At 42.8% G+C, this 10,489-nt stretch overlaps 1 protein-coding gene across 2 annotated transcripts in view; it reads right to left on the bottom strand.

The window, feature by feature from the left end:
* Positions 1–5,172: 5,172 nt before the first annotated feature.
* The window catches only part of ASPM (assembly factor for spindle microtubules), a 62,706-nt gene continuing 57,389 nt past the window's right edge, over positions 5,173–10,489 (bottom strand). For both annotated transcript variants that reach the window (XM_020916241.2, XM_070473846.1), the window contains exons 26-28: positions 9,684–9,860; positions 8,206–8,375; positions 5,173–6,255 (exon numbers count right to left, since the gene is read on the bottom strand). In XM_020916241.2, coding sequence (XP_020771900.2) covers positions 6,153–6,255; positions 8,206–8,375; positions 9,684–9,860 — 450 coding nt within the window. In that variant the 3' untranslated portion in view covers positions 5,173–6,152. The remainder of the gene's footprint in view (positions 6,256–8,205; positions 8,376–9,683; positions 9,861–10,489) is intronic.

Below are 10,489 nucleotides of genomic sequence, written 5' to 3'. Positions count from 1 at the left end.
GAAGAACTGACTCATTTGAAAAGACCCTGATACTGGGAAAGATTGAAGGTGGGAGGAGAAGGGGACGACAGGATGAGACGGTTGGATGGCATCACCGACTTGATGGACGTGAGCTTGAGCAAGCTCTGGGAGTTGGTGATGGACAGGGAGGCTTGGCATGCTGCAGTCCATGGGGTTGCAAAGAGTCAGACACAACTGAGTGACTGAATTGAACTGAAAAACAACCCAGATGCTCATTAATATACACAGGAACGAAACAAAAGTTACATCGAAACAATGGAATATTATGAAGTATTATTACATAACATGAATGAACCTCAGACACATGCTAAGTGTCAAAAGCCAGTCACAGAAGACTACATATCATGTGCTTCATTTATATGGCATGCCCAGAGTAGACAAATGCAGAGAGACACAAGGTAGACTGGTGGTCGCCTAGGCTTAGAACTGGGGAGGGGCTGATGACTGAAAGCTAAGGGTGATGAGAGTTCTAAAACTGATTGTGGTGATAATTGCACAACTCTGTGATTATGCCAGGAAACACTGAATTGTACATTTTAGATGGGCTAATTGTATGGGATTTGAACTTTACCTCAATAAAGTTCAAAAATATTACTTCAAAAATAGTGGTCAACAATTTAAAATCAATGAGAAACACAGGAAATGTAAAAAACAAAAAATTAAGACAGTATCAAAATCTATGAGGAATTTATACCAACTCAAAGATCGGTGGTGTTGAATTAAAAAAATAAGAATGTGTAAATCAAACTTGCTGTTAAAACAGCTGACCTCTAGTTTAGGAGGAAGCAGGTATTAATAGAAGTTTTATTTCTCCTCCTCAGTATTGAGGGGGAAATCTTGAACTGGGACTATTACTTAGAATTTTGAGAATAACAAAATACATATAAAAATGTTTTATTCAGAGCACAATAGGAAACAGTATTTTAAACTTGGATGCTCTCTCTCAGTTTCTGAGGATTTCTTTCTTTCTAAAACTCTTTTGTGGCGCATATTGCAAAGCAAGGCGCTTGGCCAGCAGCGATGCAGTGCTTGCTGGTAAGGTTTGCTGTGCGTAGCTCACTATTCTCTTCCACAAGGTGAAGGGGTCAAAATCAAAACATAACAGGAGTAAGACCGGAAATAGGAGAACGCCTCTGACAGGTAATCGTCAGGTGCTGGGAGCCACAGCCACCTTTCTTGGGGAGGTGAGTAGGATTTCATTCCCCATTCCTTCCCACCTAGTCAGAAGGGCTTCAGAGGGACTGTTTGGAGGCTGCGATATTTATTTTTACGCACCATGTCTGATTCACAACTGAGAGAAGTTCAGGAGATAAAGAGAAGCCGGCAGAGGAAAAGTCAGAGGCCAAGAAGGAGAAGCTGGCGTGAAGCCGAAAGGTCCACCTGTAGGCGCTCTAGTTAAGAAAAGGAGAGCCAGCAAGACGTGCTTCTCTCACTTTTTATCGGCGTATGGTTGATTCTCAATGCTGTGTTGGCTCCAGGTGTGCGGTAAGGGGCCCCGGTTACACACACACACCTGCCCACTCCCCTTAGATTCTTCCCCACACAGCTCATTGGAGGCTGAGAGAGCTCCCTGCGCGGCGTAGCGGGCCCTCATTAGCTCTCTGTTTTACATAGTCGTGTGTGTATGTCCCCTGGTGACTCAGGTGCTAAAGAATTTTCCTGAAAGGAAGGAGGCCCAGGCTCTATCCCCGGATTGGGAAGATCCCCTGGAGAAGGGAATGGCGATGCACTCCAGGCTTCTTGCCTGGAGAATCCCAGGGACAGAGGAGCCTGGCGGGCTATACAGTCGATGGGGTTGCAAAGAGTCGGACATGACTGAGCAACTTCACTCTCTTTCTTTCTCCTCACGTAGCAATCTTTGATCCGAGAGTGATGCTAAAAAGATTAAGATGAACTGCAGGGCTATCAACAGACCCTGGGGGTCTGTTAGAAACCAGCAGTGGTTTTCAGAGCCTGCAAGAGAATAGGAAGCTCTTGGGCCCTGACAAATAGGAGTATGTGAGAAGCAGGTACAGATTGCCTAGGGACCCAAATCCACCTCAAAACCATCTCAATCCAAACTGGATAAGGTGATGTGCAGCAGCTGGTGTTTGTAGGCTAGTTATCAGTCAGGACCAAAAATAAATTCTCTGGTGGGGGGGGGGGAGACGACATTATTCACAACCTTACACTGTATCTAAGGTTTCATCTTGAATGTCCTTTATTAACTTTTTAAAAGTAAAAGGTTTTTGGGAAGGAGAATAAAACGGACGATAAAACACCTCTTCAACTTCGGCTTCAAATATTCACAAGTAAACTTCAGAGAGCAACTCTGAACAAAATCCAAAATCACCCCCAACGAAAACCAGAAAACCAGATACACTGACACACAACAGAATGGAAAGCAGCAGACCATTTCTGGATGGGACAATTCACTTGAAAGAAGGCAAAGAAGTCAGTTCTCTCAGGCAGACCCATTTTTATAGCTACGGCCTGAGAGAACTCTGCACTCAGCACTTTGCAATGCAGTGAAACCTTGGGTTTAAAGAAAAAGCCCACAGACACTCTAGCCACAGGCACCAGTGAGGCGAGTGGGGGCATGATGTCTACTGAGAAAGGGGGCGATGGGTAGATAAGGCTGGAGAGTGCAAAAGAGGGCCCCGACCTTTGTGTGTGATTTCTCCGTAAATCTCCAAATGATTCTTGTGTTTTTTCCGGCTGTGCTGGGTCTTCCTTGCCGCGTGGCCTTTCTCTAGCTGTGCAGAGTGGGAGCTGCCCTCGCCGTGATGCCCGGGCTGCTGGGTCTTCCTTGCCGCGTGGCCTTTCTCTAGCTGTGCAGAGTGGGAGCTGCCCTCGCCGTGATGCCCGGGCTCCTTGTTGCGGATCACGGAATCGAGGGCACGCAGGCTTCAGCAGCTGCAGCTGCTGGGCTTCAGAGCACAGGCTCAGCAGCTGTGGCGCCCGGGCTTAGCTGCCCCGAGGCATGTGGGATCCTCTCGGATCGGGGATCCAACTTGTGTCTCCTGCACTGGCACGTGGATTCTTCACCGCTGAGCCACGAGGGAAGCCCCTCCGAATGACTCTTGACTATCTATGTGCTGGGCAAACTCAAAGTAACTCAGATAAGGATAAAGAATAATTGAAATAAGATTTGCGCTGCCATTGCAAAATCAGTGTTCAGCTTGAGCCAACCAAGTTGTTAAAAACATTTTTTGGGGGGGAGGGAGAGATACAGGAGAGTCCAGTCTCCACAATACAACATTCAGTGAGTCTAGGATACAGGACAAAATTATATGACATGCAAATAGTCAGAGGAGCTTGGCTAGACACACTGGGAGGTTGTTGAGGAGCAAACTTCTGTGTGCTGAGAGCGAGGCTACGAATCAGGGGGGTTTTCACTCAAAAGCTGCCTGCATGTGATGGAAGCAGATGGCTGCTGCCTGTTGGAGGTCATCGCTTATTTTAGAGCAGAGAGGACACACGTGGAATTGAGAGGGCTTGTAGAAAAGAGGCCATGGAACCCAGATAGCCTCAGAGAGAAAGTAACAGTAGAAGAAAGACACTAAGTATCCTATGTCTTCAGTAACATTGTTAAGATAAATATAGATGTTCAGTTCAGTTCAGTTCAGTTGCTCAGTAGAGCCCTACTCCTTGCGACCCCATGGACTGCAGTACGCCAGGCTTCCCTGTCCATCACCAACTCCTGGAATTTACTTGAAACCTGCATACAGATTTCTCAGGAGGAAGGTCAGGTGGACTGGTATTCCCATCTCTTTAAGAATTTCCCACGGTTTGTTGTGATCCACACAAAGGCTTTTGTGTAATCAATAAAGCAAAAGTAGATATTTTTCTGGAACTCTCTCGCTTTTTCAATGATCCAGCAGATGTTGGAAATTTGATCTCTGGTTCCTCTGCCTTTTCTAAATCCAGCTTGAACATGTGGAAGTTCACAGTTCATGTACTGTTGAAGCCTGGCTTGGAGAATTTTGAGCATTACTTTGCTAGTGTGTGTGTGAGATGAGTGCAATTGTGCAGTAGTTTGAACATTCTTTGGCATTGCCTTTGGGATTGGAATGAAAACTGACCTTCTCCAATCCTGTGGCCACTGCTTAGTTTTCCAGATTTGCTGGCATATTGATGCATATAGATGTTATTGGACTATTAATCACAATTAATCACAATTATTGATAGGAGGAAGAATCTGTTTCAAAGAATGTTCAGCATGTATGAAACTTAATGATGCCTTAGCAAAGCAAGGGCAAAGTTTAGAACAAATTTCATTTTGTTTTTTTAGATAACCCAAAATAAACCATTATTCCAAATACAAGTTATCTGCATTAATGATGGAGTATTACTCATAGAATAAAACTAGGGACTTCCTTGGCATTCCAGGGGTTAAGACTCTGTTCTTCTGAAGCACAGTGTGTGGGTTCAATCCCTGGTAGAGAAACTAAGGTCCCACATGCTACGTGGTGAGACCAAAAGGTGAAAAAACAAAAACAAATCAGAATAAAATTAGATTATTAAAACTAAAAAAACCCCAAAACTGTTCATTTAAGATTTGTTTCTGAAATAGGCTTCTGTAAAATTGGAGGGGAAAAAATGGTCCATAATCTATGCAAGCTTTAGAAACATTACTTCATGTAGCCCCCATAAGCATTTCTTGAAATAAGCAGGTTTTTAGACTATTTCCTTCTTTCTTTACATAGCTTTGAAATTTTTACACGGACCCACAAACACACATGCCTTCAAATATAGATTGTAAACAAATGTTTATCTGCATTGATTTTACCTCCTGTGAAGAAGTTAAAGCAAAGTGTTTTCACTGGAATTCTTCCTTTGTTGAAAGTAGAACTATAACAGTTTATGCTTTCTTTATACCGAGAATCAGTGACAGGTGAACAATATAAAAATTTAAAAAGTAATTAAAAAGGCATCATTTTCTTAATCAGTAAAAGTCTGGAAGTCACCTTTCATGTATAACTTGTTAGAAATATTTCTTGTGCAAATACTAATTGGTCATAACCATCTTAGAAGAAATGAATACCAATAACATTTTATGCTGCTTGACTATCTCCTAGCAGTATAATTTACCAAGTAAATAAACTGTTTATACTAAAATTCTGTGAAATGAAAAACAAAGCATTTGGAGAGTCAACAAAAACCACACCGTTTGGGAAATTCTCAGTACCAAGACTGCCCAAAATACTTTATTGGAAGAAGGAAAAAAAAAACAAAAGTTCTCCAGTTACTTTCAATATATTCTACAATATATTCATCAATAGGGTCTTTAGATCTACTCCAATTAGGTCTCAGACAATTTCTAATTATGTTTAATCCTTATTCCAACAAGTAGTTAAATGGCCTTTCCATTTCTGGCTACTATTGATTTATTTCTAAGAGTTAAGAACTGTCCTGGCCCCCATTTCTAGACAGACTTTGGGACCCGATCAGACTGCAAACAGCCACTGGAGGTAGGTGTCTGCGGCCCAGGAACCACAGGTACAGAGTTGGCAGCAGCGATCCAAAGCTATGAAAAACAGGTTGTGTTTCGTAAATGAACCATCTTCAGATCTGTGCTCAGGGACTAGAGTTTCTATTACAACCTTGCTCTCCCCAGGTCAAATTATAGCCCCACTCAGCTCAAACTCTAGGGTTTTTAGTATGTGATGAGGTGGGCTGAATTTGCCCAATGTGGCCGGAGAGGCTCAGTTGCCCATTTGGATGGTCCTCAGTCAGGAAGCAGGGGTCGATGGCATTTGTGGGGTTATTTTATCATCTTGTCACTTCTACCTGAGTTGGCAGACTCTTAACTTTTCAACATTTATTTTGGATGAATGCTTCAATTTACCTATAAAACAGGAACACTAAGCTAATGTTTTCCCTTTAGGAATATGATTATATTCAAACTAATACAATATTTTAAGATGACAGACATGGATAACTGTGTCAGAATCATGTCATGACAACAGTTTGTTACTCGAATAAAGCTATTAAATAAGAGAAAGAATATATAAAGTTTATTTGTTACATATATCTTTTTAACACAAAGTCAGATTTTTAAAAATTGTACAAAGAAACCTAAAAACGCTTTCCATCTGCATGATGAGCTTTCCTGTGTCTTCCTGTACACGCCGAGACGCTTGCCTCTGCTAATAAGGAAGGCTGAGCGTGTCCATCACCATCTGAATAGCTTTCAGAGGAGTCATGATTTCTTCCACATTATCTCTTCTCAAAACCCAGTCTGGTTTGAGTCTGTGAGAAAAACAAAAACCTTCCATTAATCAAGTTCTTCTCTTAAAAGAGTCATGTCCACCGCTTTTTCTTAACTGAAATGTGGCCCCTCCTGGGCACATCGCCCCCTCCCGGCCCCTCACGCAGGTGGGAAGCTTCTTGTTACCACCGTTTACAACATTAGATTGTTTCTCCCCATCTTCCCAGAAGGATGATGGTGGCTCCTCTGAAGCTCAGGCTATTCAGCCATGAAACTCCAGGCTTTCGTCTGTAAACCTGGTTCCCGGTCTCCACTCACCTCCTGTCCCATCTCGGAACTCCAAATCCTTGCAGCCAAAGCGACGACCCCTCTTCTGTCCATTTCCGCCCCCTTCCTGCAGGTCCACTCCTTGTCACACAACCACACGATAGACTGGCACCACCCTCAGAAGGTGCCCGGCCTTCCATTCCCAACCGCCACTTGGGATTCATCTGCGTCCTTGGACTTAACAAGTCCATGATCGCTGGCTCCGTCCGCTGAGGGCCTATTTCCCTGGACCTCAGTGCAAGCCCGCGCCCAGCACAGCACTGCACACCTTTCCTTCCTGCTGCATAACCTTTCCCTCCTGTCTGCCTTGGGTCCCCTGGTATAATCTCCTTTGCAAATACTGTTAATGCTATTGTCGCTCTTTCCTACTGAATTCAGCTGGAAAGTTCTAGTTGGATTCCCAGTTGAATCCAGGTATCTGCCTTTTTCATTCCTGCAAGCTGGACGGTGCTAAAGAGAAACTACACAACCAGGCTGGCTGACTATACCACAGGGATTGAAACCACCTAGAAATTGCTTCCTTTCTCTTTCCCCAAGATGACTATTTTATGCTGCTGAGTTAATGTTTATAATCTCCATCACTGAGAAAACAGAATCATATCCATCTTCCTCACATGAATCCCTACCACTATACGCAATTCCATTTTCTTACTCTTTCCAGTGAAAATCCCAAATATCAATTAATTGGGGGGGAAGGGGAGTGGTCACACAGAGTGGGTGTTTCCCTATCATGGAGGAGCACTGTGTGAAGAGAGAGATGAAATCTAGGCCACATAAGATGTGGATGAACCTCACAAAGGTGTATTTATTAAGCTAAATAGAAAAGTTTGTCACAGAAAGCTGCCTATGTATAATCCCATTTATGGGACAAAGCAGAAAAGACAAAATTAAAGATACTGAAATCATGTCAGTAGTTTCCAGAATCCGCGGTTAACGTGAGAGAATTGACTGAAAGGGGCACAAGGGAACTTTGTTGTGACAGAAATATTTTATCTCAGAAAAGGTGCATATATACTGTTTGGAGTTTTACCCGCCCACTTCCCCCAACCATGCCCCCCAAAAACCAAACCCCTGACTATGTCCTGATGCTGGGAAAGATTGAAGGCGGAAGGAGAAGGGGATGACAGAGGATGAGACGGTTGGATGGCATCACCGACTCAATGGACATGAGTTTGAGCAAACTCCGGGAGATGGTGAAGGACAGGGGAGTCTGGTGTGCTGCAGTCCATGAGGTCACAAAGAGTTGGACGCGAGTGAGCGACTGAACAACAAATGTCAAAAGGGGGCAGGGGGGGAGGAGAATCTATTCACTAATGTGTTAATAATTCTGTAATGTAATTCATATTAAAATACACCAAGTTCTTAAATAAAAATCATACATTGAAAAGGTGGTGGTGGTGCTCAGTAGCGTCCAACTCTTTGCAACCCTGTGGACCGCAGCCCGACAAGCTCCACTGTCCATGGGGTTTCCCAGGTAAGAATACTGGAGTGGGTCGCTATTTCCTCCTCCAGGGGATCTTCTCGAATCAGGGATTGAACCCACATCTCTTGCATCTCCTGCTTGGCAGGCAGATCCTTTACCACTAAGCTACTTGGGAAGCCCAGGCTCAATGAACAAATGCATGTTTGGTGACACAAAACTGCAGGGTACATTTACTGCTCACCTTGAAACCATTGTGGTTCTTACAGGTGTTTCTGGAAAAATGGAAAGGCTCACAGAAGAATTCTTCTTTTGTTTACAAAGGACTCTTTCAGTATTCACTTTATGCTTATGAGCTGTAAGTTTGTAGAGACTATAAATACGGTCGATAACTTTGGACCTACTTTGAACATCCTAAAAAAGAAAATGTATGTTTATTAAAATAGTAACTAGAATTAAACTTTGTATCCCTTCTTTGCCAGAAGGGATTGATTGCTAAAATCAATCATAGTTAACAAACACCGTGCAGTAAATGACAAGCTTTAAACAATAAAAAGCCATGCTCTCCACGTGCAGCAGTTGGACTGGTTTAAAAAAAGAATTACAAAGAGGGCAAATATTCACAAATGATACACTTAATTCCATACTGAATTTTAAAAAAGCAAACATTAAAGTCAATATACCTTTTATTTATTTATTTATTTTATTAGTTGGAGGCTAAAATAAAAAGCAGAGACATTACTTCGCCAATGAAGGTTCGTTTAGTCAAAGCTATGGTTTTTCTAGTAGTCATGTATGGATGTGAGAGCTGGACTATAAAGAAAGCTGAGTGCCAAAGAATTGATGCATTTGAACTGTGGTGTTGGAAAAGACTCTTGAGAGTCCCTGGGACCGCAAGGAGATCCAACCAGTCCATTAAAAAAATAATAATAAAGTCAATATACCCATTCTACATAGCTACCAAGTCTCGTGACGTTTACCTCTTCAATGGTTCCAGCCTTACCCGTCTAACTCTCACAGAAGCAGCCCCAGGTCAAGCACAGACTCTGGCCCAGACCACTGAGTATCTACACTTGCCTCCTTCCTTGATGGTCTCCCTACATCTCACATGCTCTCCCAAATCCATTCTTCAATCAGCAGCCAAGGTGATGTTAAAACTTAAACTGGAACATATTCCTCTGCTTAAGAAACCTTCAGTGGTTTCCCACAGTTCTCAGGATAAAGGTCACAATCCTATCCCGGCCCCTGGTGAGCCCTGCTGACTGCACACCTGGAGAGGTGCAGAGACCTCACCAGAGAAGCGCTTGACACGTCTCTACATCACAGCAAGAGGATGAGGAGTCAACACACTGGGTCGCTTCCTGGTTGGCACGGTTCTTACTTCCCTCAAGTACATGGAAGCTGGTTATTCCTGTGTCTGTGCTCAGCCATGTCTGACTCTTCACGGTCCGATGGACTGTAGCCCACCAGGCTCCTCTGTCCATGGAATTTTCCAGGCAAGAATACTGGAGTGGGTTCCATTTTCCTACTTCAAGGGCTATAATAAATTCTACTTCTAGAATTCAGCTCCCCTGACACGTGAAAGACAATCAGATCAGCCCCAAAAGCCAGTGTGAACACACACAAAACCCTATTGAAGTTATGATAACTACCGCATGAAAGTCTTGGGCTTAAGAACATGCAAAAATAACCGCAAAGGAAAAAAAGCTGGTGAATACTCACTGAAGCTCGAGTTGTCATCTTTAATAAAACAGCCAACAAACAACAGGTTTTTGTGAAAATGCTTCTGCTCTTGTCGGCAACTTTGTCACCAGACTTTTCCTGGTACATCTGCAGAAGCTCCAGCAGGGTATCTACACAGTTTTCGACCTCATAAATCGCCAAAGTCGTCTTTTCATACTGGAGGAGAACAGAACCAAGTTACGAGTTACAATGAGTGCAGAGTCTCTTAGAAACACCAACTGAAGAGGTGGCTTAGAGCCAGATTGTGGACCATCTGCATCAAGAGCGAGGACTTTATGAGATGACTTTCCGAGGTCATTTCGGGATCCATCTTATATGCTTATGTGCCTTTTAATGTTTTTTTACCCAACCTATTTTAAAGTTCCACAAAAAATGAATCAAATCTGAAATCTCTGAAAATGCACACCTTGATGTAAATGAAAACAAGGTAAAAAACAGGGACATTTTAGAGAGACCCTCTCAGAAAAATATAACATATCTGTGATAGGTAATCATAGGTTAAGATAACCATAAAGACAAGATTGACTGCTTGTTACCCTACTCATGCTTCCTGAGAAGGTGAGCTTGCTTTAAAATAAATAAATGTGATGATCATTAGCCAAGAACATATCTTTCATACTTCAGTTGTGAATCACATCATTAGATTCATGTTGACATCTGCATGGTAAAAGATAATGCTACTGGTACTAAGATAAAAACAACAAAGCATATGAACACTTTGCACTTGTTCAGCACATCTGTGGATCAAGCACATTATGTGCACAGATTCATTTAATTCTCACACA

The sequence above is a fragment of the Odocoileus virginianus genome, chromosome 11, assembly GCF_023699985.2.
Source record: "Odocoileus virginianus isolate 20LAN1187 ecotype Illinois chromosome 11, Ovbor_1.2, whole genome shotgun sequence".
Taxonomy (NCBI): domain Eukaryota; kingdom Metazoa; phylum Chordata; class Mammalia; order Artiodactyla; family Cervidae; genus Odocoileus; species Odocoileus virginianus.
The sequence above is the reverse complement of the archived record's forward strand: the minus strand, read 5'-3'. Positions and strand labels throughout refer to the sequence as shown.